At 38.8% G+C, this 27,652-nt stretch overlaps 3 protein-coding genes across 16 annotated transcripts in view; all 3 read left to right on the top strand.

Moving 5' to 3' along the window:
* LOC121891796 (NACHT, LRR and PYD domains-containing protein 12-like) overlaps window positions 1–16,273 on the top strand; it is a 98,212-nt gene extending 81,939 nt beyond the window's left edge. For all 5 annotated transcript variants that reach the window (XM_042404368.1, XM_042404371.1, XM_042404367.1 and 2 more), the window contains 13 exons: window positions 1,690–1,866; window positions 4,630–4,803; window positions 5,518–5,676; window positions 6,064–6,110; window positions 7,747–7,880; window positions 8,329–8,375; window positions 8,697–8,911; window positions 9,093–9,358; window positions 10,034–10,150; window positions 10,285–10,426; window positions 11,256–11,314; window positions 13,694–13,973; window positions 15,166–16,273. In XM_042404368.1, the coding sequence (XP_042260302.1) occupies window positions 1,690–1,866; window positions 4,630–4,803; window positions 5,518–5,676; window positions 6,064–6,110; window positions 7,747–7,880; window positions 8,329–8,375; window positions 8,697–8,911; window positions 9,093–9,358; window positions 10,034–10,150; window positions 10,285–10,426; window positions 11,256–11,314; window positions 13,694–13,973; window positions 15,166–15,191 (1,843 nt within the window). In that variant the 3' untranslated portion in view covers window positions 15,192–16,273. The remainder of the gene's footprint in view (window positions 1–1,689; window positions 1,867–4,629; window positions 4,804–5,517; window positions 5,677–6,063; window positions 6,111–7,746; window positions 7,881–8,328; window positions 8,376–8,696; window positions 8,912–9,092; window positions 9,359–10,033; window positions 10,151–10,284; window positions 10,427–11,255; window positions 11,315–13,693; window positions 13,974–15,165) is intronic.
* A 3,925-nt stretch (window positions 16,274–20,198) lies between these two features.
* LOC121892423 lies at window positions 20,199–26,895 on the top strand. Its single transcript, XM_042405458.1, has 8 exons — window positions 20,199–20,232; window positions 20,676–20,761; window positions 23,338–23,427; window positions 23,511–23,719; window positions 25,795–25,934; window positions 26,061–26,167; window positions 26,297–26,371; window positions 26,592–26,895. The coding sequence occupies exons 1-7, from the start codon at window positions 20,199–20,201 to the stop codon at window positions 26,354–26,356; spliced, it is 726 nt and encodes a 241-aa protein (XP_042261392.1). The 3' UTR covers window positions 26,357–26,371; window positions 26,592–26,895.
* A 502-nt stretch (window positions 26,896–27,397) lies between these two features.
* Window positions 27,398–27,652, top strand: part of LOC121891797 (NACHT, LRR and PYD domains-containing protein 12-like) — a 118,432-nt gene continuing 118,177 nt past the window's right edge. For all 10 annotated transcript variants that reach the window (XM_042404375.1, XM_042404382.1, XM_042404380.1 and 7 more), the window contains exon 1: window positions 27,398–27,589. The gene's annotated coding sequence lies outside the window, so the exon portion shown is untranslated. The remainder of the gene's footprint in view (window positions 27,590–27,652) is intronic.

Consider the following 27,652-nt stretch of genomic DNA (forward strand, 5'->3'; position numbering starts at 1 on the left):
GGCACAGCCATCAGGAGACATTTGGGTTTAAGTATCTTGCCCAAGGACACATCGACATGCGGACTGGAGGAGCCGGGAATCGAACCACCAATCTTCCAATTAGTGGACGACCCGCTCCTGACCCTACCTCCTGAGCCACAGCCGCCCAGCTGCAACAGTCATGTTGACAACAGTAAAGTCACTTTATAAACTCATTAATATCTCTGGAAACAAATGTAAAACTTCAATAAAATAAATAATATTCCTGACATGAAAATACTGAGTGAAGTTTAGAAAGAAAGAAGAAGACAGACATCAGTCAGTATCAGTCCTTCCTCCTGTCCTCCTCCTCCTCCCTCTGCTGCTGATGTGATTGACTGCTGCAGGTACCGCTGGTAGAGAGGAGAGGCTGCTTTGTCTCAGCCAGCAGCTGAGTTTACAAGAATGAGCCAAATTTGAAGATTGGTGGCAAACTAAGCTAAACAGTTAGACTACATACAGACAGCCTTAGTTTTAGCTTGTTGCTAACAATTAGCTATTAGCCGAGCTAGCGTGCTGTGGTTGTGTAAAACATAGCAGCGGTGGATGAGAGACTGCGGACAGAGCAGTTGAAAATATCACTTTTCTACATGTTTATGCTTGTTGATCAGGTGTATTGATAGAGTATTGGCTTTTTACTCGCTAAGGTGTTATTGCACTTAAGAAGTAACGAGCGTAGTTGTCGTCAACTCGAGTAATCTTCACTTCACATGTGATCTGCTGTTCACTGACTTTGCTGTGTGTGTGTGTGTTTCTGTGTGTGTGTGTGTGTGTTTCTGTGTGTTTGTGTTGTGTTTGTTTGTTTGTGTGTGTGTGTGTCTCTTTGTGTGTCTTTGTGTTTGTTTGTGTGTGTGTCTCTTTGTTTGTGTGAGTGTGTGTGTGTGTGTGTGTGTGCTTGAGTGTGTGTGTGTCTGTGTGTTTGTGTGTGTGTGTCTGTGTTTGTGTGTGTGAGTGTGTTTGTGTCTGTGTGTGTGTGTGTGTGTCTGTGTTTGTGTGAGTGTGAGAGAGTGTGAGTGTGTGTGTGTGTCTGTGTTCGTGTGTGTGTGTGAGAGTGTGTGTGTCTGTGTCTTTGTGTGTGTGCGTGTTCGTTTGTTTGTGTGTGTTTGTTTTTATGTGTGTGTGTGTTTGTGTGTGTGTGTCTTTGTGTTTGTGTGTGTGTCTGTGTGTGTGTGTGTGTGTGTGTGTGTGGAGGAGAGGCTGCAGTTTGAGAATAAATTACACCAAAACATTAAAAAGTGCTGATAAAAGAACCGGTAACATCGGAGTTTATCAATACTACAGTCTTTAATCATTTATCCTCAGGGCTCGTTTAATACCGGGTTTCGGTACCCATCCCTACAGACAAATAAGTGTACATTAAATAAAACTGCCATACCTTTGATTATTTTGGAGAAAACAGACGTATAAATCGATGTATAAACAACCGCAGGAAGCTGGAACAAGCATTGATGTCTGGAACAACGAACGTCTCTTTCCCTCGCCGTTTAATCGTTTACAAAGTGAAAAAAGCAGAAATGTGGTGGCAGAGTAAAATCTTTTTCGTGTTAGTGGTAAAAATAAACAGACTATGATGGAACAAATAATTCACTTTTGATGGAAATCCGTCTGTAGACGGAGCTCTTGCACCCATGTAATCTGCTTCTAACGCTACATGATTTCTTCTTTATTCAGATTGAAGAGATGCAGATTGTCAGAGATCAGCTGTGCTTCTCTGCTCTCAGCTCTGAAGTCCAACCCCTCCCATCTGAGAGAGCTGGATCTGACTGACAACAAGAGTCTCAACGGTTCAGGAAGAAAGCTGCCATTTGATTTTCTGAAGAGTCCAGACTGTAGACTGGAGACTCTGAGGTCAGACACCATTTCTTACTTCTGTGCTGAGATTAATATGATGTGAAATTTGTGGTGACACTAAACTGCAGACATAAGGATGATTTTTATCAGGTAAAATCTCCTTCAGATTTACACATTCAAATGTTGTTTTCAAACATTTAAATACTATTTAAAGCCCCCCTCCAGTGTATTTTGGCATTTTTGAGATATTTCATATTTTTCTGAGTCATTTTCTGACCATGTTGATTGGCCACAATGTTCACCAAATATTTGTGGACAAATAACTTAATTTTGTGCTCAAAGATCAAAAATGTCAGCTGTTGTTAAAACTGAACAATGACGTATGACTATAGTAGAACGCTGCAGTCATACGTCATCCTCATAAAATCCCTTTGTTTTTGTGAGCGTCACATAGGCTACTGATACAGTATCAGGTGCCTGTGTTTCATACTAAATAGTCTACTGGATGCAGACGTGCTGCAACAACAGATTAATGCTTCAAATATAAATCATTTATTTCAGTTAAACACTCTCCAACCAACATGTGCACAGAAAATAAGGTTTAATGTGGTTAAAGCAGGAAAGTCAGTAAATCAGTGTGCAGTGATGTATAAATGAATGTGGGTTATTGTTATAGTATCTGTTGTCCACAGCTGTTTATACTGTATGAAAAGCTTCTCCTTCACTTCATTAAATCCCTGCAGCATCTGAAGTCAGCAGGACTGATATGTTGATAAATCTGCAGCCTCTGAGAAGTGCTGCGCCAGAGCGCAGTGCCGTTACGCACCACTGTTCACTGTGTTTACCTTCATTAAATCTCCTGATGACACCAGGCTGCTACAGTAGAAACACACACACCTCTACACACACACTGTTAAAACTTCCTGTAAAAACATTCAACAACTGGCAGCAGGGTTGCCATTAAGTTACTGTAAAATTAACATTTTTTTACTGTCACTAAATTTTACGGTTTCGTGCTGTTAATGAAAAATACAGTATGATCTGGTTTTTCATTGCTTTATTAATATAACTGTTTTTTTTCTTTTACAGTATCTTACAGTTGACAGATTTGTTTGATTGAAATATTTAGTTTTTATTTTTTTACAAATGTTTTAATAAACCTTTTTTTAACCTAAATGAATACTGACTCAGCAGGTTAAACACATAGGAAATACATACAATTAAAGGCACTTTTGTTAAGAAAAAGGTTATAATAGACCTGGTTGTCATTCTTCATAAAATCTGTGTCCAAAGCTGGCTACAAGCACATAATGCAAACCAGAACAAAATGTTCTTTAGGAATGAAGAACAGAGCTAAATCACTGATATTTCAATCATGTAATTACAATGTAAGAGAAAAAAACACAGCTTCTTATTGCACTTTACTTTTTATTTGAATATCAAGTTGGAAACTTCACATGCAGAACAATTGTATGTTAAACAAAAAGCTGAAACAGAGCGTTCTCTCTCAAACTGTCTTTGGCTTTTTGATGGAAATAGTAGTACAAGGCACTTCGGCTCAGAAATATTGACATGATCAACTATACAGTATCACCTTTTTTGACTAACAATATATTTAAAAATATGAAAGAGTGTTTAGAAAACCAAAGCAGATGACCAGAACAGAACAGTTCAGTTGAATAAAACTGCATCATTTGCTGTTAAGCAGCTTTTAACCAGAGGACTGTTCCACAAAGCAGGATTATAAAGTTAGGCAGATAAGTGTGAAAAGATGACATCATCATGATAGTGTTTTGAATCTGTACATTGAATGAGCTATTTGGATATGATTCAATTATGATTCACAATTCAAGTTCATGATAACAAACCAAATTTCAGCAGATTTACCATTTTTAAAGTCATGTGGTAAACTTACTAACCTTGCTTTGTGGAGCAGCAACAGTTACAGACAACTGAGCTACATCACAGAATTACAACAAAACTCTCAGATAATATCTGGCTCTATATCATGTAACATCTGAATATACTGGAGATATTGTCCAGCCTTAAGGCATATCAGTGGTACAAATAAAAAGATGAACATTACATAAATAAAAGATGTTTTGTCAATATAATGCTGTGTGTCAAAAACAGTTGAAATATAAATGAAAATATAATGAACAGCAGCAGACATGTTACATCATGTCCAAATATGAACTGTATGTCAGGCTCTAACAAGGAACAAGGTTAAGTGCAGAAGTCCAAGTATGTGTGTGTTTGTGTGTGTGTGTGTGTGTGCGTATGTGAGTTTGAGAGGGAGAAAGAATTAGACGAATGAGACCAGCTGGTGTTTTGATAAATAGAAGCGAGTAATGGGATTGAGTAATCTCACCATTTTAAATGAAGTCCCACTTGAAGTCCATGAGTTTCCTCAGCAGAGTGGATACAAACTTTCAAACATTCAGATCTTTATTTTAAATCAATTTTGATAACATTAAAACATCTGTGACCACATAGACTTTATACTGATCCACACTGAGCATCTTTTTGGTCTTCATATTTAATATAACATGAAAAAGCTGCACTGACTAATTCACTGTTAAGTCACTGTGTGTTTATTGAAGTAGCAGCATGTTGTCATTAATATTAATGAAGCTCTTTTTCACTGTTTGTATTTGACAGTTTTTAACCTGCATCCTGTTGGGTTCAGGTGTTTGGAGTTTCCATTTTCTAAACTTTTTCATTCTAAACCTTCTTCAGCTCTGAACAGATTATGAAACATTGAATGATTTCAAACACAATAATCTGCTTCTAACGCTACATGATTTCTTCTTTATTCAGATTGTGGAGCTGCAGGTTGTCAGAGAGCAGCTGTGCTTCTCTGCTCTCAGCTCTGAAGTCCAACCCCTCCCATCTGAGAGAGCTAGATCTGAGAGGAAACTCCTTGAGTCCTTCAGACCAGAAGCTGCTGTCTGATCTTCAGGAGAGTCCAGACTGGAGACTGGAGACTCTGAGGTCAGTAGAGAGTTGGAGTCAGTCCGTGCTGGTTTCAGCAGTTTTGTATTAAACACAGTTAGTATCAAAGCAAAGATCCAGTATTTCCTGGTGAACCTCCAACCTTCTCAGTGGCTGCTTTCCTCAGTGAAGCTGTGAGAGGAGAACGGTGACAGGCTTCAGGATCGGACACAACGACAGAGAGAGAGAGAGAACAGTCAGCCAATCAGATCAGCCAGAAGCTTGTTGTGATCACGTGTTTGAGTCGATGTGAAGACGACTGTTGTTGTTGTTGTTCATGTCTGCAGGAAATAAAGCTGGATTACAGCTGACAGCCTTAAAAGATGTATAGAGACAGTGGTCTTCATTCATCCAACTGTCGTACCATCAAATCTGATCTGAAAGTGTTTGTTCTCTCGTTTCAACACTAAAGAATTGATCAGTTCATCTTTGTCAGAGCTCTAAGATCAGTCTGACTGAAGCCTGCAAATCACTGGCTCTGATTTCACTGAACCATCATTACGTTTAGTAACAAGGTGGTCTTTATACAGACCAGAACCTCTGCTGAAGTCCAGGAATCACATCTTTATATCTGTCCATCACTTATTTTCTTTCCTCCAAATATTTTTAATGACAGCCTCCATTTTTATTTGTCAAATGATATTTCAAAACAGATAAGATGTTGATCAACACACAGTATCTAACTGAAATATTTTAGTGTATGTTTGTGTCTAGGTTCTCCGATTTTAAAGGTCATACTGTCCCATTGACTGGAATCCAGAAGATGAGAGGTTGTGTGGAGGAAGAGGACAAATCAGAGTCTCCAGCATCCATCTGTGTGTCCAAACATTATCCTCCAGACTTCAGTGATGAAGCTGGACCTTCAGACTTAAAGTAAGAGACTGTTTCTACTGAAAGCAGAAATGCAGTTTTGTAATTTACCTTAATGTGAACAGGAACATTTGCATCTCTCAATCATATATTTAACTGAAAAGGGAACTTGATTTTCCCTTCCAAGAAATTTTCTGGGTAATATATATTTGCCAAAAACTTGGGGTGTAAATATTAATATTGCTCAGCAATGTTTGTGCTTTGGGATGCACCACAAGTGCCCACTTCATGTAAATTAACTCATAGCTGGATTGGAAAGTCCAGCAGATGATTAACAACTTGGTGGTTGTGTTGAGTTATCTTCAGTGAAGAGATAGTCTGATTATTTGAACCTTCTTCATAAGACCAGAATAGTCCAGATAACTGCTGTGTTTGTATTTATTCCTACAGGGTGGAGGACAGACGAAGCAGCGCTACACCTGACAGACATGAAGGATGTGAGTGTTCGGACTGTGACCAGTTCAAAGTGTGATTATGACGTGACAGAATTCACATCTAAAGACAACTAGTTGAGATTGTGTCTTTGGATCCCCGTGAAGTCTGTTTCTGACTAAGTTCTGCCCATCAGTTTTTATTCCACTTTGAACGCACCATGGTGCGTTCACTCACTTATCAGGGATTCAGAGTGAAAATAGCCCTAAGTTAAAACAACACAGGAGGCTGTGTTGGTGGTGTGTTGTCAAGGTACAGGTGAGACAGGAAAGACCATCCCAGAAGTCCAATCGTGTGTTTGAAGGTTTATCAGACACCAAAACGCTACACCTCGGTTTGTAATACTCAGACAGGATTTTACATCCCTGGAAAGTTATCATGGTGGAAGCTTTTTATCTTTTGTGTGTTTCGATGTATGTGATTTGTCAACACAGCTTCTTGCTGGATGACGTAACGTTTCGGTGCAGCGATAGTCGAGCCAGGTTCAACTTTTTTGCTGGACGAGCCTGCATTGTGTTTCTGGAGCTCACTGTGTTGCCGGACTGGCCTCATTCAGATGAATGAGAGGGCTGCGTTTTTCCACACGGAGCTAATGTCTGAGGGTCTGAACACAGCCTTAAAAAGTGTCGGGTCCATCTTTGTCAGAGCCCTAATATCAGTCTCAAGCTAGTCTTGGAAATTTCCAACATTCAGTTGCACTGTGCCTTAGGAACCATTGTGATAACACAATCTTTAAAGCAGGATTTGACATTTTTTAAAAATATGACAGAGTTAGATGTTCAGATATATATGTCTCTCATGTCTGTGCAGTACACACAAAGCTAAAGCCAACAGTCAGTTAGCTTAGCTCATCTTAACATAAAATCTGAAAACTCCCCAGATAGTGGGAGATTTTTGTACAGATTAAACAAATGAGATGCAATGTGTTGATCAGTGAGCATTAGAGGTGCTAGTAGGTGGATTTTATTAATTTTGAACTGAGCCATTTTCTCTGTTTTATATCATTGTGAATGCAATATTTTGGGGTTTTGGTCTGTTGGTCTGACAGAACAAAACAAGACATCACCTTGCACTCTGGGGAACTATAATAGACATTCATTTCTGATCTATTTTGACTGTTGGATAAGATGATGTGTTGCCTCACTGGAAGAAGGTCTTCAGTTTGAATTTCAGTAATTTTTTTGTTGGTTTGGATTTTCTCTTTATGTTCAAATGTCCAAAGACATGAAGTGATAATTTAAATGGTTGTTTTGTTGATGGTTTGTGCAAAACAAAACAGTTTGTCCCACTGCAATGATTGAAATAATAGAATAAAAACATACTTAATGGACACTTTGTACATTTAACTTTGGTTTTTGGGTAAAGTTTTTGTTTGACATTGGTCTTGACTAAAACATGACTGTGCTTGGTCTGAAACTTTTTACAGTATTTCTTTGCCATTTCCACTTTATTGGAGGGTTTTCCAGTAGCGACTAACAGGAGACATGTGGAGAAAGTCTCTATCCAGCCTTAAACAGGGACTTTGTGTTGCAGCTTTCTGTATGTGTCCTAGCCCACTGGGCCACAAGGGTATCCAGAAGTGAGTTTAACGTCTGCTGTGTGTCTCTTTTTCCACATCCGATGGCTCTAATCTCCCGCCAGATCTGTCTACATCCAATAGAACCCTTGATGTGTCTGAGGACAACAGAGAAGATCCGCTGAATCCTGATGATCCAGAGAGATTGAAGCAGCAGCAGCTTGCTGAAAAGAATCTGACTGGGACAAATCACTGGAAGGTAGAGTCAATACAAATGACCATTTTTCACTTTAACATGTTTATTCATTTGTTATTGATCAGACTCAGGTTGCTCCATAGGTTAATACTCCTTATGTCTAAACTCCAAACATGATTTCCTGTGATCTGTATTATCTTCAAGCCCTCTTTTCCTCTCCAATCACTCTTCACTCCTTCCTCCTCCATCAGAAACTCATTCTAATTCATTTCTACCTCCTCATCTGTGAAACCAACAGCTGCTGTCCAGCGTAGCCCTGCAGGATCATTTCACTGGAGAATGTAAAGTCAATGAGCAACTGATCATTTAGGCATGTGGACTAGTGATAATTAAATGATGAAAAAACAGTAAAGAGTACAGGTGGAGTAGAAACCAAAGCAGTGAGGATCCTGTCAGCTGTATGACTGCGAGGTCAGTTCTGTAACTAATGTTGTCACTTTCTCCATTTTAGGACTTCAAACCCAAAGTGCTGACTGAGTCTGCAAACATTTCATACAGGTAACCAAAACATAAGATGCAGAATATTTCAACCTTCAACCTCGTCACCTCTTTCAGACAGTTCAGACTCAACTGTTGTTTCAACTCCTTTCAGTGATTACACATCACTTTTAAGACTTTTCATACTCTTCATACTCCTGCAGCTGCTGCTTCACTCACATCTTGTCCAGCAGTTCAGTTTGGTCTACACCTTTTTAAGCACTGCAGCAGTATCAGCACGTTTTCTTCCAGCAAATTCATTCTTTAGTTTTTATTCATTCAAACCGGGAAAAAGGCTGGATGAGTTTGTGTTTGTGTAATCAGCTCATCTGTGTCCTACAGGTTCAAGTGTCCTGGTCCAGGTGTGTTCAGGTGTTCTTTGACTGGACTGGTGTTTGTTATGGCTCAGAAGGCGGAGCTGCTGTACAGGACTGTCCAATGGGATGACAGTCGCCTACAACCAGTTGGCAAGATGGCTGCAGGGCCGCTGTTCAACATCCAGAGTCCTGACGGTGCTGTCAGTCAGCTCCATCTGCCACACTGTGAAACCATGGATGGTAAGCTGATTATTGTGCTTTGTGAGTTTTATTAAAAAAACAATAAAACAACAAGAAGCCTGTTAGTGCACCGGCACTAACAGGCTTCCAACCCACCAACACTGACAGCTGTGTTGGATAAATTGCCCAACCGGGGAAACTGTTTAATTCTTGTTACTAAAATGAATCTGTGTTTTCACAGCTCCACTCCCTGAAGGTGTGCTGTCTGTCGTCCACATCACTGATGATGGAATGAGCATCTTGCAACCGTTGGAGATTACAGACACTCATGTGGTTGTGAACGTCCCTCACTTCTCTGCCTTTGGCCTGGTCTGGGATGTTGTTAAGAGGTTTCTGAACATCACGCTACCAATCAGTGGCCAGGTTCTGCTGTTCCTCCGACCTCTGGACGAATGTCTTCAAAAACTCAATGTATTTCTGCTGCAGGACAACATTCCTTTGACAGAGGTAAAACTATCTGTCATACATTATGTGCTTACCATCAGCCTGAACTTATGTTTTAAACCTCCACATCAGACTCAACAGTCAGCCACGCCTCACTCCTCTATACCTGTTATCAAACCTTCTTGAGCCATGGTAAGAAAAGTATGATTGCCCAATATGAACTGGAAATCTTCAGGTTGCTCTTTCGTGTTTAGTTTCTTTTTTTTCTGAGTTATCTCTAGAGTTCGTTGTTGTCTGCCACAGTGTCACTTGTGATACCACCACCAGGTGGTAGCGTGTTGCTGCCACCATGACAAATTTATTTGCTCAGTTTCTTGTTGTAAACTTTTCTTTTTTAACAAGATATTTTTCATGTTATTCTGAGATATTTTCTCAGAATTACATTTTTACAAGAAACTTTTCGTGTTCTATTTAACAACGTATAACTTTATCTATATTTTCAACGTAGAACTGCTTCTTCAGGATCTCCTGGACAGAAAAAGGGAAAACCTTTATAAACATTACAGTGTTATACGCTGCCACCACAGTGATGGAGACTTGTTTACTTCCACACACAACTCATTAAGATTTGTCTATAAATGTCCAGTATGTACAATAACAGAATATGAATAGTGCAGAGAAGTCATTGTCTACCTATCTGAGAATAAACGCCATAATAAAAATGTCCTGTCACTGAAGGTTGCAGCTAAACAAGGAGAAGCTCAGTACATCGAGATCTCCTCTGACTGTCAACTCATCAGTGATCAAAGTTACAGTGTTCACTGTGAACCTGAGGCATCCACAATACAGCCTGAGGTGAGTCTGTTCTGATACACTTCTAATGATTATAAACTTAGTCAGGGTATTATATGTACAATTTTGGAAAATAGATTTTGATCAGAGTACTAGATTAACAGGTACGACAATGACGCTTTGTTTCTGGTTTTCAGTGTGCACCATTTCGCACAAAGTATGGACCAAATTTCTACCCAACATTTGAGGTTTTGCTCTCTACAAACCAAGAGAAAGTGACTTTGATGGTCCAAGACCAGGAGAGGACACAAGTGTGGAAACGTGTTGTGTATCTGAGAGGTAAAGCTTTCACTCTGCTGCAGCAGCACTTCACCTCCACCCGACATTATTGCTCTAATAATGAATCAAAGATCCACTACTGGATTTGTCATGCAGCCTTCAGACAATGTTACAGAATTCTGTGGGGTTGTATTTAAGAAAGCAAAAAGATGTATTTTAGGTACATCTATCTGGATGAAAAAATATTTGGTCCGCTGAATGATGGAAAAGATTTTTAACCCATTTCATTTCTAAATCAAAACAAAGATGGCTACTTGGATAGGAGGCTTAGTTGAAATTTGGGAAAATGGTTGAAAGTCTTTTTTATCATTCAGTGGATTAAATGTTTTCATCCAGATGGTTAGAAAAGTGTTTGAGGATTCTTGAAATACATTATCGTTATAAACGACGACAGTTTCTCAAACATTACAGATTAATTATCTTTTTGAGAAACTGATGGTTATCTCTGTGTTTGTTTGTGAAAAGTATCAGTGTCGCTCTGCATTTTAATCAATGTAAGCATGATGTTAGCCGTCTCAGATTTATGGGCATACAGGTGGTTAATATGCCCAAACATGGAGGGAATAGGTAGAGACTGTTGCTCCAGATAGAAGCTTTATGGATTGATTTTTTGCAAACTCTTACATTTAATGTCTTAAACGAGGATTTTTCTTTTGACATTTTTTTTTTGTAAAGAAGTTGTTTCTGAATTGCTGACTACCTGGATAGCCACTCTCCGTCTCCTGCCTTGTGGAGATCTTGTTTAAATGTTCATCATTTCCAAACGGTCTCAGTTTAAAAGTGACTGTTGGGTGATTAAACAACAGTCTTTTCTCTGGTTATCTTCCAGGTCCAAGAAGGGAAAATCCACAGAGGACTCTCCCAGCAGGGAACATCGTCCCAGCACAGGTAAACACTCCTGGAAGTTGACATTAAAAAGCAGCATCCAGCCTGCATGTATAAACTTACCTCTCTAAAGTTCTTTTTATTACCAACAAAAAGAAAGTGGGAGTTTGTTATTCCTGAGATGAGGGAAACTCTGAGTTTTCAGTTCCAGAAACAGAACTAGCTTAAACTCGGGGTTAGTTACCACAGTAACTGACTTTGTGAAGCTAACCTGCTTGCTGGAAGGTTTTCTTCAACAAACACTGAGTTTCTCTCTGTCTCCTCCCTCTTAGAGTTTCATTTCCTCATTCATTCAGTCTGTATCAAAGCGTGTATCGAAGTGCGTTAATTAGTGGAGGTTTACTGTCTGTCAGAAGCTAAATCCTGGTTGGATATTAGTTTAGTTACTCTGGACTTTCTAAAATTACTGCTTTTATGCGCATCATTTATTTGAACAGCGGGTTTTGCTGTCACGTTCAAATATTACACAGCGTGAATTCAGCATCAGCTTAGAATCAAACCTCTGCATGTCCTTCTGTTATAACACTGTGACACAAGACAGCTGTCAGTTTATCAGAGCAGCTCCTGCACTGAAATGTTTACTGCACATAATGTGTAATCTCAGTTTAAATCTAAAAAAATCGGTGTGAAGCTTTAGACACGTAGGATCAATGGATAATTATCTCTATCACTCATGATGTGATTGGTTGCACTGATGGAACATTATTCCTATAATATTGGAGATTATATGTTAATATTTCTGATTGAACAGGATCAAGCAGCATCACTGAATGCTGTTGAGACAAGATACAAATAGATGTCTAAAAGTCTTAGTCAGATTAAAGCTGAACTAATATATTTAAAATGTAATGTAGCTGCAGCCTGATACACAGTCAGATTCCACTTTATCATCATTAAGGAAATGTAAGTCTGGTAAATGATGAATTAATGGACGACACTGAATAAAACTTCATTGTTTTAACTTATTGACACTTTTTGCGCTCTGACTCAGGCCCTTTTTTTGAAGATAAATGTACACTGTCTGCATACACATGCATTAATATCTCTACGTCCACTTGATTAAAATGGAGGCTCTGCCTTTTATTTACCTGTTGCCATGGTGAATTGTAGTATCGGAGCTCCATTGATGATGATGGCTTTTTTCATTCATCATGTACGCGCTTAACTCAGAATGAACACACTCAGACCTGATTAAACTGACTCTAATCAGCTGTTCTGAAATCGAAAACTCTTGAGTTCCCCATCGCGGGCTTAATCAACTCAGATTTCAGAGTTAGACTCAGAGTTTGTTAAGCCTGCTTTCTGAAACAGGCCCCAGAGTTCACTGAACCACAACAAACAGGTTAGTGGTGAAAGCAGAAGACTAAGGCTACATCCACACTAATACGTTTTTGTTTTAAAGTGCATAACTTTTGCTTCATTTACGCCCCATGTCCACGCTACTCTGGCATTTTCAAACCCCTAAAACAAAAACTTTTGTAAAATGCTGCTGACCCCGTTTTAGTTTGAAAACTCCAGGATTGCGTTTTAGTCTGGATGGGTGGAAACTGAGACTTTTGACAATTATGATCCATCATTGTCAAAAGTCTTGCACCCTCAAATTTGAACAATAAATGCCAACTGCAGCATGGTAGGTCTCTATGCGCACATTTAGTTCATGTGTGTGCAGCAGTGCAATGTGCAAAAGAGCTGAGTGAGATGAATAGATCAGCGGTGGTGATTAATAAATACTCTCTCAGCCAGTCACATCACTGCTTTCATAGCTCTGAGACAGCTGTGCCAATCACAGTTAAAAGTTAAAGTTATCAGTCCTGCTGACTTCAGATACTGTAAGAATCACCCACATTCATTTATAGATCACTGATTTACTGACTTTCCTGCTTTTTTATCAATGTTTACACCGGCATGTGCATGCAGTGTATGTGAATGGTCATGTGATATATGTTTTCAGGTGTGTTGATATGGACAGAGATTATTTCTCAAACAGTGCTAAAATGCTAATGTGGACGGAGGTTGTTTTCGTTTTAAAAGGAAAACATATTAGTGTGGATGTAGTCTAAATGAACCTGTCATGGAGATTATTTTGTCAACTATTGTATCACTTTTATTATTAATTTATAAGCCTGTAAAATACTTTAACATCACATTTCCATGACAACTGGGCAAACTCCATCTGCTGAGGAAGACCGTGTGACACAATAGAAAGCTCCAGAACAGCTACTGAGTAGACTTGTGGTGAGATGTTTTTACTGAAGATCCTCTTGAGATTCTCTGACACTAAAATAACTGCAGTTAGATCCAATAGAAACACAAAATGAGTTGCTACAGGCAGACAGACAGAAACACAGCTGTTCTCTTATCAATGTTCTCTGATTTTACCAGACAGCCGAGATGACGGAGGTGTACCTCCTCAACATTCTGGACGATTTAACAGAACATGAATTCAATAAGTTCACGTGGTCCCTGAAGAATCAAAAGGTGGGCGACATTGAACCCATCAAAGTGAGCCAGCTGGAGAAGGCAGACAGGAAGAATGTGGTGGATCTGATGGTGCAGAAATATGAATTTGCTGGAGCTGTGACAGTGATGAAGAGTACTTTAAAGAAAATCAACAGGAATGATCTGGTGAAGAAGTTGTCAAACATCGGCTCAGGAGCAGAAGGTCAGTCACAGTTAGAGACAAACATGACATCACAGCCAGACAGAGAAATGTTTTTATATCACATCATATCAATTTGACATGTTTCAGCCTGTCTGCATGCAGACAGCAGATCTGTCTGACAGAGGACTCGATAATGACAGACATCACTGAGATATTCTTGAGATATTATTCTTGATCAACTGTCTTGCAGACAAAGTCCTAAAAATATAATATTTCAGTCTTGTTCCAGTCTTGTGTCATTTTGAAGAAAAGTCATTTTAATTTATCCAGAAAAAATTAATTAAAATTGTGGATTATCCCCAAGCTTCAAAAAATATTTTTTATAGCACATTGTTCGGCCCCAGTCTGAACCACAGACCTGATGGTGGCACTAGAGGAAAGGTTTGATAATCACTTAAGTCAGTAGGAGTTATCTTTTAATCCATCTAATAGTTGTTGAGATATTGGATAGTAATATACAGATTCCTGATGTTCTTCAGAGCTGAGAGCTGCTCTGAACATCTGAGACACATTTACATACACAAATTTATTCTGAACTTATAGAAACATAAGAAGATGTGGTCTGATGTCAAATGAGTAGAGGAAGAGGTGAGGAGGAGGAGAGGAAGAAGGGGTTAAAACATTTTTTAAAAGTGCAACAGGATTAAAAACAAAGGCCAGACTGTCAGCAGGTCAGAGTGTTTTTCTTTGTTTCAGCCACTAGATGGAGACAGAACATCACGGATGAACAAAGAAGGTGCAGCGTAAGGGAGAAAAATCAGAAAAACAGCAGATTTATTGAAAGAATAAAAACTTATATTTAATAAAACATAAAGTTGTCTGTGACAGAGACTTCAGGCAGCTAATTAATGTCAATTAATGAATGAATTGATGGACAGTAAATTAATCAAAATGATTTAAGACATTTTTCAGTCAAAAAAGCCAAATATTACCAAGTTGCTGCTTCTCTAATGTCTCAGATTTTCTTCTTCTTTGCTTTTTTCTATCATTGTAAACTGAATATCTTTGAGTTTTGGACAAAACTAGACATTTTAAGATGTCAACAGCATTCAAACAATTAGCTCTAAATCAGAGCTCCTGCTGCTGCTCTGTGGGTGCAGTTTAAATCTTGCAGCATTTATATTTTGGTCCTGTTCTTGTCACCTCTACAAGCTCTTAGCTGGTTATTGAACACAAGCACTTCATCTTCCAGGTCCTGGTCCTTGTCCTGGACTTTGAGTGTCCCTGCAGGAATGAAGCTGATGTCTGTTCAGAGAAAGATACTCTGAACCTGTTCTACGCAAACTGCATAAACTCCTGGACCATCAGGTCATAACTGATGATGAAATGGAGTTTGCCGGCAGAGAGACTCTGACTGGGCCATGTTACTGGGAGGTAGAGTGGAGAGGAGAGCTTCATCCAGCAGTGACTGACAGAGGAATCAGAAGAAGAGGAGATGACTCTCAGTGCTGCAGTCTGAACTGATCTGAGAACAGCTCCACTGTCACACACAAAGTCAAGTCCACCATCATCCCTGTGTGTTCCTCTGGATCTGACAGAGTATCATCAGTGTATCTGGACTGCTCTGCTGCTACTCTGTCCTTCTACACAGTCTCTGCAGACACACCCAGACTCCTCCACTCAACCACCTCCTCCACCCTCCTCCTGGACCTGAGTCTCAGTCTGGATTTTGGTCCATGTGGATCATCTCCAGCAGAGGTTTGTTTAGAAAGACTTTCCTGCCTTTGTATATAAGTTGTATATATGTTTTGAATGTATATAAGTTTTAAATGTCTCTTTACTTTCAGACATGTGACCATCTGTATCTGTTGAAACCAGAGTGACACTGCAGATTATTGCAGAATCACTTGACACTATAACCGTTAATTTACAGGATTGTACATATCAGAGAATATTGACGTATATTATATATCAATATATAATATTGAGTAGGCTAGTAGTGTGATGTGTGAAACAAACATCCCTCAGGATTATGTGAGATCTGTCAAATAGAGGAATCAGTGCAGCATGTAATTTTTCACTGTCATAAATACTCTCGAGAAGGAGAAACATTAAAGAGGGAAATCAGGAAGCTTGAAGTGGAAGAAATGAGTCTAAAAATGTATTTGCCATCAGGTTAGTGAGTCTATTTCATTATATGAAAGAAACTGGGCTGATCAAAAGAATTTAGTGTTCAGTGAAATATAGGAGATGAGTCATAACATTTCTGATATGCAAGAATGTTTGTTGCTTCACATCTATGAGACTCTGTGTGTTTGTTCTGTTTCATTTAATAAATAAAGATTAAACATGACAATTAACTTTAGTCTTTGTTGTTATTTGATAACTGCTAATAAATAAAACATTAGAACAAAAGATTAACATTGAACCCTGTATACAGTTAGCTAGTTTAGTCCAGTGGTTCCCAACCTAGGGGTCGGGCCCCTCAAAAGGGTCACCAGATAGATCTGAGGGGTCGTGAGATGATTAATGGGAGAGGAAAGAAGAAAAAAACAAAGTTCTGATACACAAATCTGTTTTCAGTTTTTGGACTTTTTCTCTCATCTTTGATTTTTGGTGAAATATTGGATCATTTGAACATTTATTGAAATGAAACCATGTGAGAAGTTTAGAGGTAAAAATCACTATTTGGTGGAGCTGTTAACAACTCATAGACATCTGACATCTGAAAAACAAAGTTGTATGCGAGAGAGTAGCTGCACCAAAATGAGCTCCTGAATACATCTCAAACTTGGACCTAAAAAGTGGAACATTTTGCAAAATAACCGTCAAATAATCTTTAGAAAGGACTTTAAAGAAGAGGTAACAGCATTAATCAGCAAGAACAGAAGAGGAAACATCATCTTTGGATATAACAACTAGCCAGCTGTCAACTGCTAACTGCATTTTTGTTGTTTAGTTGAATATTGTGAATAAAGTTTGTGTTTGTTTGTCTTGATAGTGGCAAATAATAAAAAGTCAGACTCAGACCACGTCGTGTCTTCTGCAGATCAGAGACGAGCCCCCACCACTGCCAAGAGGTTCTCGTCTTGTATGTTTGTATTGTCGTTGATTCCACCCCCTTAGTACCCCCTTAATAGGGCCCCTGCCCCTCTATTTAGCTGCCGGGAGTTTTAAAAGCCAACAGCCTGTGTGTCCGTGAATGCGTCATGTTGTCGCACACTGTCAAGTTAACGATCAAGGTGATGTTTGTGTGTGTTTTTTTTAATCTAGGTAGGAGGTAAAGTACAAATCGGCTGCATTAAAACGCAAAGAGCGAGAGAGTAAGAAAAGCGGATCATCAAGCTAACGTTATTGCTAGCACTACTAGCCTGACAGCGGCTAACGGCCAGACTATCCAACCTCACTTTGCTGTGTGTTGAGCGGGACATAAACATCGACAAAGACAAAGTGGCACCATGAAGGAGAGGAGGATGAAGATTTAAAAAGGGACCGTGATATGTACAAAGTCGGTTAACCTGTTGGGATTATTTTGTTCTATGGAGGATGGTGGAAGACACAAATGGACTAATTTACACTAAACTACAGCAGGCTGAGCAGCGACAACACTTGGTGAGTGAAACATGTCACTTCCATAACTTATGGAAGTTATATGATGAACTGGATCTTGTACTGGGACTGACGAGCCCACCGAGGCTTTGAATAAGGTGGATTTCCCCAGTTTTGCATTTCTAAGTGGTTCAGTCACCTGTTGACTGTGTGGTTTGAGAATGAGCCTGTGCAGAAGCTGCTTGTTGCTTGTGATAATTCATTCCTGCAGAAAACAAGAGTGAGTAAGTCGTGTATTTGATACATGCAGTGATACTTTATGACATGAAGAAAAACTCATAAAGAATATACATAAAGAAATATGTGTGAGTCATGTATCTACAGTATGATATGTGCATTGTTTCTTTTTGGTGAGAACATAAATATGCTGTCTAGATGCCATCTCAGAGTTTTCTAATTGAATGTAATGTGGTTTGTTGTATTACACCACTATGAAACACTCTGTTTTGATAAAATAACATGTTATCCTCCGGTATACCTTATTTCTTTATAATGACCTGTCTGACTTGTCCTCTGACCACACCACTGCTATTATTAGTGCTTAGTTTCACACTTAATTTAGTTAACCTTGATAAATGTTTGAGGTCGCAAGATGAGCAAAAGTTTAATGCAAAAAAGAGCAATTTCTGTTCATTTATTCAGATTTTTCTCTAATTGCGCTGCTCTTTTCTTGGGAAATACTGAACGTTTTCACCTTTTCAGGGCTCAACAAAGATACAAACATCCATAATTAGTCTCTTTCTTAACTTAAATGTCGGTTATGAAGAAATCAGTCATAATGTGAGATTAATGTGTTGTTTGACTCCATGTTTTCCGCATCTCGGCACCTGTCTGCTTTGTGTTTGATTAGACAAATTTTATGTTGATGTTATTCCCGTGTAAGAAAGACATGGTACTGAGTCAGTGCATATTTCTTTATATCTTTCAGCAAATAATGTAGCAATCAGCCTGCAGGTGAGGTCAAGTGTCATTCATATTAGTGCTAAGTTTCACTACATCTTTGTTGTTTTTTTGATGAATTGTGTAATCGATTGTATTATTGCTGTTATTAACACACACCTCCTGACATTCACAGCCTGTCTCACCTGTTTCCAAGTTGTCAGATATAAAGACTGATATAATTCAGGCCTGCTGGTGGTAAATAAAGCTTATTTGTTCTCCAATTCTGGATTTTCAGTGTATTTCTTTTGACTATTCAGGTGTTTTGAATGTCCACCAGCTGCTGGATGCACCCAGGACTAAACTTTCTCTCCACAGCTTGTTCAATCTCAGCTCTTGGTGTAAACATTTGCATTATTACAGTAAGTGCATTAATGAGTCTGCTGTCTTTGAGTTTTTCATTTTGTATTATTGCAGAAGAGATTACAGCCCCTGAACATGTTCCTGTTCATATCGACTGTCAGTGTTTCAACCAGCATCATTGTTTCATCATTGCATAAGTTGTTTCAGGTTTTTTTGTGTAAAAATGCAAAACATTTAGCAGTAGTAGTGCTGATAATATAAAATTTATAAGACTGCTCTGTGATAGCTGATGTTTTTTTCTGTGGTGCTTTCAGGTGTTGTAGTAACTTGTGTGTTCTGAGTTTTGACACTCGGCTGAAGAACAGTAGCCTATTTATTTGATGAAGAGACCAAATTTGTATTTTCCTTTTTAACTTTTAAACTCTAAAGGTAGTTAAAGGTAACTTTAACTTTTGACTGTTGTGAAAAGATGCAATCCTGATCGCCCTAATGTCCATTTTATCACACTAACACGTGAACGAACCACAGAAATGACTCTCTTGTACACACTTTTAGTTCAGTCTTTCTTCAGCTGTACACAGTGTCATTGAAAGGGCACCTTCATAATGTAAAGACACTTTTTATTTTCATTTTCAGCATCTTTTAACAGCATTAAAACATATTCCCATCGTTACTTCCTACAGTTCAGTGCTATTTGATTTTTAAAGCAAAGATTTAACATTGGTGACTGTTAGTTATTGAAGAATTCATTCTTTATCGTACAAAATAAACACATTATATTTATTGTCCACCTCATTCATTTCATATGTACAGAGTCTTCATACAGGCATACTGTTGAGACTTGTTGACTGTTGAGTCACCTGTGCAGGTACATCTCTGACTACATGTACACAAGGAAGCAGAAGGAGTTTACATGCAGCAGGTCAGTCAATCACAGCAATAGAATAACGCTGCCATCTGCTGGTGAAAGCAGGCTACTACTGAACAGTTTATCTGCTATTGGCTGCTCTTTGCTGTCAAATTATTCTGAGAGATACCAGTCGGTACCAAACACCAGCCAATAGCTCTAATTCACAACAGACAGATTTAGACATTACTGATTTGAAGGATAATCATGCTCTCAGCTTTGGAACAACATTTCCCATAATGCTTTAGGGGGATATACACAGGAAGTACAGCGTTGCCATGGATTCAGCGAGTTAGCTGTGAGCTACAACTTGAGCCCCGTTTTTTTTTTAGCCTATATTTGTTTACATGTTGACAAAATGGCGCCATTAAAAGTATCCCGATTTAGTTATTATCATTTCCTTTTTATTATCAGTTTGCATTGTAGCCATGAATCTACAGACATCACTGGATTACTTGATACTGAAGAAAACTTATGGGGAGCGACTTCTTTTAACTTCTAAGCAGATTTATGGACATTTATTCGCGATGCACATCACATATGATGATATCGTCGGGGAGTGTAAGTCACGCTGAATCTAAAAATGTGTGTATTATGTCTGTGTGTTCAGATTTTACTGAGTCCTCTGGATTATTTGGTTTTTCAATCAGTTAAAACTAATGAAAAATGCTGTTACAAGTTTCTAGAGGTCAGAGTAAAATTATATGTAACGGAGGAAAAGCAGCTTTACGCATTTGGGAAGCTGGAAGGAGGTGAAACTTCAGCTGTGCTGCTGCTGCCTCACTGTCACCACCAACAGCTGCAAGTGATAAATTAATTAAGGTGTAAAGAGGAAAATAAATATCTCTCCAGTTTTTGTTCAGTTTTCAGTAAAACTGTGCTGATGAACAAACAGTCCATTTGACTCTGTATCTCTGGTGTCTCATAAGCTTCATTGATCACATAAATACAGAAATGTGTAAACTATCTGGCAGTGATATTGTGCGACTGTTTCCTCAGATCAGGCCCTTCGTCTATGAACAAACAGACAGACACATTAGTGGAGATATTTGGAGGCGTTGAAGGTCATCGAGATGAAATCCTGAGTGCTGTGAGTAACATGTAATCACAGCTGCCATCTGAAGAATAATCCACGAACACAGAAAAACTAGATGGCATTTAAGATGTGTTGTTGTTTTTTTCATCCAACTGCAGGATTTTGATCTCTTGGGTGAATAAATGATGTCATGTGTGATGGACTGCTCTCTAAAACTTTGGTGGATTAATTCAGAGAGAATGCAGAAAGCTGTTGGCGGATCTTACGAGTACAACCCCTCCAAGACCAACAGGTACAATCACACACAGAAGTGAGATTTTCATTGTAATGTTTTTATAGTCCATTAATAACTCCTGGATTAAATCAATCTAATCAAATCTACATACTACCAATATTGGGATCTGTACATTCCTGTCTACAGATTGCAGGAAGTTTGCTGGCAACTGGACCATCTTACTGTTAGAACAGATGGAAAGAAAATTCATACTATCAACCTAAACAGAGACTTTAAAAAGCTGAAACACCACCCTCAAGGTCAGAATAGTTCATTCTCTTTCTCTGGTGAGATATGTGTTAAGTTAACATTAAGGATACATACAGTATAATAATATTTTGTAGGATTTTGTGTGTTATTTGAAAAGGGCCAGTTTGTCATATTCTTGTTGTTTCTGTGTCAATTCACCCTGAATTCAAGAAATGATGAAGAGGGATGTCTATGTTCCTATTATATGAACTGCAGTTTTGATTCACTCTAACCAAGTTGACAGAAATATTGATGTTACGTGTGTGTGTGTGTGTCACAGGCCAGAGATTCAAAAAGTGTGTATTTGTGTGTTTGTGCGAGGAGATAAAAGATAGAATGTGAAAAAGAAAAAGTGCAAATCAGAGCTTTTTAAATGATGAAGGTTCACCAGGGCGGCGATGTGGGTCAGTGGTCTGTTGTGTCACAATAAAAAGTTCCCCAGCTCAATTAGCTCAGTGATTAACTTTCCCGCTGGCTGATTAAAAATGCTCCTGCCGTCACCCTTTACCGAGGCGCTGTCCTGACTATTGAAGCTGGTTCATTGGAAGAGTTTAGGGCTCTTGGTAATGTACTGACACACCATCTGTCAGCTAAAGCAAGCACACTCACATTTCTTACAGAAAGTTACACCTTTTCTAGTTTATTGTTATTTTATATTATAATGTATTCATTCATGTATTTTTCCTGTGAAAATGTAAATGATAGAGTTTAATAATATGTGATTTATCTTTATCAATAATGTGACCTCATGAAGCTTATTTGGTTGGAGAAACAGTCTTGTTTCCTTATTAATTCAAACTATAGCGATATAGTTTGTGTGTTTGATAGTTTGAGTGTTAGTTTATTGGAGGGAATGTCTTCTCACTTGCTGCAACCCAGAGAGGTCAGAGGTCAGGCTAACATCTAGATCAGCACAGCTACAGCAAGTAGGATTCAGTGTATTTATATATTATTTATATATTTATAGAAACTTTATTGACATGTTGTTTTGATCAGATGAGGTCAGACTGTTTAAGAGATTGGATTAAAATGTTATTAGTAAAACATCTCGTATTGGATTCACTTTGACGTCAGATTTCTTGCAGCACAAACATCGTCTGTATCACATTCATGACCTGAAAAAACAAGCAGCTGCAGCACATTCAGTGTCCTCTAAAAGACCCAGTTGAGCTTTAGAGCTTGAAAATAAAGACATTTTTGGAAAATGAGGATATTTTGTCTGCCCTTCCCTTCATAAAGGGGCTCCTTAAGATCTGGTTTAGTGTGAAGGTTAGAATTAGGTAAGGGTCAGGTTAAGGGTCTGGGGTAGGCAATGAGTTGGGACAAGGTTAAGATAAGCTATAGGGAATGTTTCAGGTTACTGCGAGTCCTCACAAGTATGGAAGTACAAGTGTGTGAGTGTGAATGTGCACCTCTGTGTGTGTTAGGACAACTCATTAAGTGTGTCGAGAGAGAGAGAGAGAGAGAGAGAGAGAGAGAGAGAGAGAGAGAGAGATTTAAAACCAAAAATCATTTGGTTGTCCAATTTTATTGTTTTTAAGTAGGTTCTTCTCCATTTTCAGCTAAAATAACTCATGTTTTACTATTGAAGAGCCATTGAGTTGATGTTTTAATAAAGCTCCAACTCAAGCAGAACATGTTACTGTTTTGTTAATTGGTAGTAGTCGGTTCATTTGTTAATATCTGCCTGTAAGCTGTATTGTATTGTGTTGCTGTTGAACTACATTTTTTGAATGGTGTTCGGTATGAAGTTCACTCCTCAGACAGGAGTGATAGAAGTGATTTATAAAAAGAAAACCACTGTCTCTCTGTTGTAGTTTTCAAATCTACTCAGAGCAGTCTGTCATCAGCTGTGATCAGTCCAGTTGGAAACAAAGTCTCTGTCTTCAACCTGAAAAATAAGTCTTGAATTGAGTGTTTCCAGGCCTGATTAACATAGTGAGGTGACCACACTTGAAGTGTCCCCCTCCTCCTACTTATAAAGTGACATTTACTCAGTCTATAAAAACCATAGATTTACATGAACTTACAGCTGAAGTACAGGCTCAACACACACTCACTACAGAAAAATGTAAAACACAACCAAAAAACCTGACACCATAGATAGACAGAGCGCTGGGCCAACCCCATCTACTGCTCCCTGGGTGGACACAAGGACTTCATCGTGGGCTGTTTCTTTGAGAAGGACAGTCTGGATGTGAGTTTCAATACAGACGACTCTGCTCACAGAATGAAATCCTCATTATCACCACAAACTGTATGTTAATCCCGTGTCTCCAGCTGTACACGGTGAGCCAGGACGGGACGCTGTGCGTGTGGGAGAGCGACACCGAACCGGACGGCCTCGTCCTGAAGAAGAGCCACGACAAACCCAAGCCCCCGAGACAAGGGGAGGAAGAGGAGGATGAGGAGGGAGAGGTCATCAGAGGGAAAGCTGAAGCTCCCAAACAGAAGGAGACTAAGAATGTTTGTAACAAGCAGAGGAGCAAGTAAAAACTCTTATTTTTCTTTCTTTTTCTGACTGATTTTGTCAATAAAATCCCTTCTTTTCAATCCTATAATGGGAGGTAAATCCAGACCTGTCAGTTATGATTTGATGATGAAATGTGCATCATAATTAAAATATACAACAGCCATTTTCAAGTGTGGATATACATGCAATAATCTCATAAAAGACAGTATATTATGGGTTTAATTGTGAGTAAAGTTCTTTGTAACTTCTTAATATCTACTAGCTAGTTTCAAATGAGTGATTTACTAAATCAAGTTGCCCAGTAAAGACTTTAATAATGTGTAAATTGGTTGCTAGGAAACGCCTGTAGTGGCCTCCAATCAAAAGCAATTAACTATTCAAACAGATCGAAGCTGTATCATGACTGCCAGAAATTTGCAGTTTTAGGGGGGCAAGTGATATATTAAACTTAACAGCCAGTCGTTTTAATTGTATATAGTACTTTGTTATATTAATATGTGCACAGATGGAGAAACACTGTATGTGTTTCAGAGTTATTAGTACTCATGCAGTTTAGAACGAGTGGGAAATATCTGATTAAAGGCCTTCAGACTGTGCGACAACAACGATGGTGTAAGTTTATAACATGTCACGTTGTGCGAGATGCCTGTGATTAAAATCTCAGTTGCAATCTGTGTCAGACTGTACGATATCAGTTTGAGGCTGTCAGACTGTGTGATAAATACCTGGTGAACTGTAGCGCTGTGATGTAAATAGAAAAAAGTAAATGAAAGCAGAGACACGTCATCAGCTCGCTTCATCCATCTGCAGCTCTGATGCTTTGAAAATGCAACAAAGTCACACAAACTGATTTTTTTTGTTTGACCTCCATCGTTTTGGTTTTTGTGTGTCACGGACATATGAAGAAGTGTGTTTTCTCCCTAAACTTTATTCAAAAAACTGCATTCACAAAATGTCTCGCCGGCCGGTGTATTCTGCGTCATTTCACGTCGTATTCTGATTGGTTGGTTTGTAGTCGTGGGTCGTAGCAGCAGTCATGTTGTGAGAATTTGGTTTTAAATTTCTGACTGTCAGAGTTTTGTCTCGGGTTGTCTTTGCTCGCCAAAGCTTCATATCGGTCGTCGGTGGGCGAGTCTCAGTGTGATCTAGGAGCACCGTTTTGGATTGATGACCAAAGATTTCACTACGTTTCTCTCACGATTGTCGACTTTCGTCTCACACAGCCCAAAATTGCACAGTGTAAAGGAGCCTTTAGCTAACCTAACTGACATTATTTAGTCTTGTAGTCTGATTAGCATAACATTTTGTAATTTGAGGTATAATGTGTTATTTTTGTGAAAAGTCATTTAAAATCTTCCCAGTTTTCTTCATTATTAAACAGCATTTTGAACAAGTGTCACATCAGATGTGTTGACCATATCACATATTACCCCTTTTTCTCTTCAGTCTAAACAAGTTACTGTGTATAAATATTTAGTAAAAACTAATCTTGCATATGCTGGCAGTTGTAGTAGGAAGTTTTTTTCATTTACTTAATTTATGTGAAATAATCTGTTATAACCCATCACATTTAGTTGTGTCTCTATCTTTAGTTGAGACTTGAGTGTCATAGTTGATTTTAGTTTCTGTATTTTTGGAGAGTAAAGTTCTTTGTGTCAAACCTGAAAGACATATAACAGTTTTCACTCCACTCTCTGAGCCACAGTAGTTCTTCACAGCCAGATGTCTTTCCGAAAAACATTGTGACACTTTGAGTTTCAAATATCCGCCTCTCTGTTAGGCAGTTGGCTACACACAGTGCAGGTTAATTTGTCCCTTGGCTGCTCTAAAACTGTAACAGCAGCATCAGCATTTGTAATGAAAATCAGTGTATGCTCTACCTCTGAGCCAACGCCTCGTAGTTATTTTTCTTTTCAATTAAAGCTCCAGAAACTTCTTCCAAAAAAGATATCAAGGTGCAGGGTGAAGATAAATACCAGATTATGACTCATAATGTCCAACAAGAGCCAACTCTTAAGTTGATAATAAAGACATCAGCTGCCTCTAGAAGTTGCAGCTCAAATATATTTTCTTTCGCCTCTGCTCTTGTAGGCACTTCTTCAATAAGGAGAGGGATTTTAACAACTTGACAGCCGCTGCCTACCACAAGCCGACATCCTGGTCACAGGTTTTGTCTCTGGAATCTTCCACCTGTATGAACTTCCAGAGTTCAACCTTATTCACTCCCCGAGGTGAGAGAAAAGCTGAGTTACTACCTTTTGAAGCTGAAAATCCTTGTACAATATGGATTGGGTGTGTGTGTGTGTTTTCCAGTCTGAGTGGTTTATGGTTCTCTTCCGGACATTTACGTTGAGAAGTTGCTGGGCTTTGTGGCGGCGTGCTTGGAGAAGTCGGGTCACCTGCAGTTCTACATGACCTGGGCCCAGAGCCTGCTCATGCTGCATGGACAGAAACTCAAGAACAGGTCTGTTTCCAGTCCTTTATTAGTTTTTATTCATCTGTTTTAAATTATAATGTGGCACAAGATCTTTAGCACAAGAGATTTTAAGTAAACTTGATTGATTGACTCTACTTGATGATGTTTGCTGTGCAGGTCAGGAGCCGTACTGCCCACCCTGCAGGCGCTGCAGAAGAGCATCCAGAGACACTTTGACAATATGTCCAAACTGTAAGTGTCAATATTTTACATTTGCACAATTTTCCTACACTTATAAAGATCTTTAGCAATGTCAAAACATTTAATAAATTGTTTTTTTATACATTTTCCTCTTTCTGTTCCTTGAATGCCATCATGTTACAGTACAAGTGTCCACAGAGAATCTCGAAACCCAAATTCAAACCGAGTCATGTTAAGTCAGTAATTTTGCATGTGTATTTTCTGTGTTCAGGTGTGACTTTAACATGTACAACATTCGTTATGCCGTGGCCCTGTCCAAGCAGAGGGGCATGAAGAGAGCAGCTGAGGAGGATGAGGGGGTCGAGGAGGAGGATGAAGAGGAGCTGTCTGAGGAGATGAGCGAGGCCTCTGTGGAGGATGCAGAGATGATGCTGTAGGCCTGACCTCATTCCAACAACATCGCCACAAATGGAGAATAATAATGTTGGACTGTCAAAGCAAACAGTTATATTTGTTCTTTAAAAATAATTGTAAACTGTTTTTTATTAAATTCATGTGTAAATGTGCAAGTTTTATATTTTCTTTGGTCTGCTTTCAGTTGGGTTAAAGGTCTTGCTCGACTCAGACATGTGATTCCACTTATTGTGGCTGAATAGACTTGTGTGAGCATGTATGTACAGATTGAGATTGATTGATATCTCTCTGACTCTCCCGTTGAAGTTTTGAGACCTCACATAATTGCCAGCACACCTCCGTCCACATTCAACCTGAGCTGGTCTAATCAAATAGAAACTGAACACCTGTGTGGGTGTGCAGTGCTTATGATGAAATTTTAAGATGTTTTAAGATAGACTGACATATGCAGTTGAAGCTTCTTCCCCTTTTCAAGTAACCTTCTGGTCAGAATCTAGCAGCACAAATGGTCTTTTGACTCTGCAATATACTCCTCCAGGCCAGCTGGGAGATGTAGTCCTTCAAGCATGTCCTACAACTGACCGGATGGCTCAAAAAATCTTAAGGGGTGCTGATTGTAATTTTTTTTATACTTACTACAACGTTGCTAGTTTATTTCCCAGCACACACTTGATAAGACAAATTTTATTTAACATTTACTACTGATGTTCCCTTGAGCATGACACTGAACTTAGCAACTACTGGATGAATCAAAGAAGTTTTGACGTCTCTCCCCTCATGGTCATGTGATGTCTTGTAAGTTGCAGAAGTGAAAGTGAAAGAAAAGCAGATGGATAAAATGGTGTCTGACGCGGGGTGAGTGTTAATGAAATATTCTTATTTTACCATGAAAGTTTCAGTCAGTTTCTTCTCTGAGGA

The sequence above is a fragment of the Thunnus maccoyii genome, chromosome 24, assembly GCF_910596095.1.
Source record: "Thunnus maccoyii chromosome 24, fThuMac1.1, whole genome shotgun sequence".
NCBI classification, from domain to species: Eukaryota; Metazoa; Chordata; class Actinopteri; order Scombriformes; family Scombridae; genus Thunnus; species Thunnus maccoyii.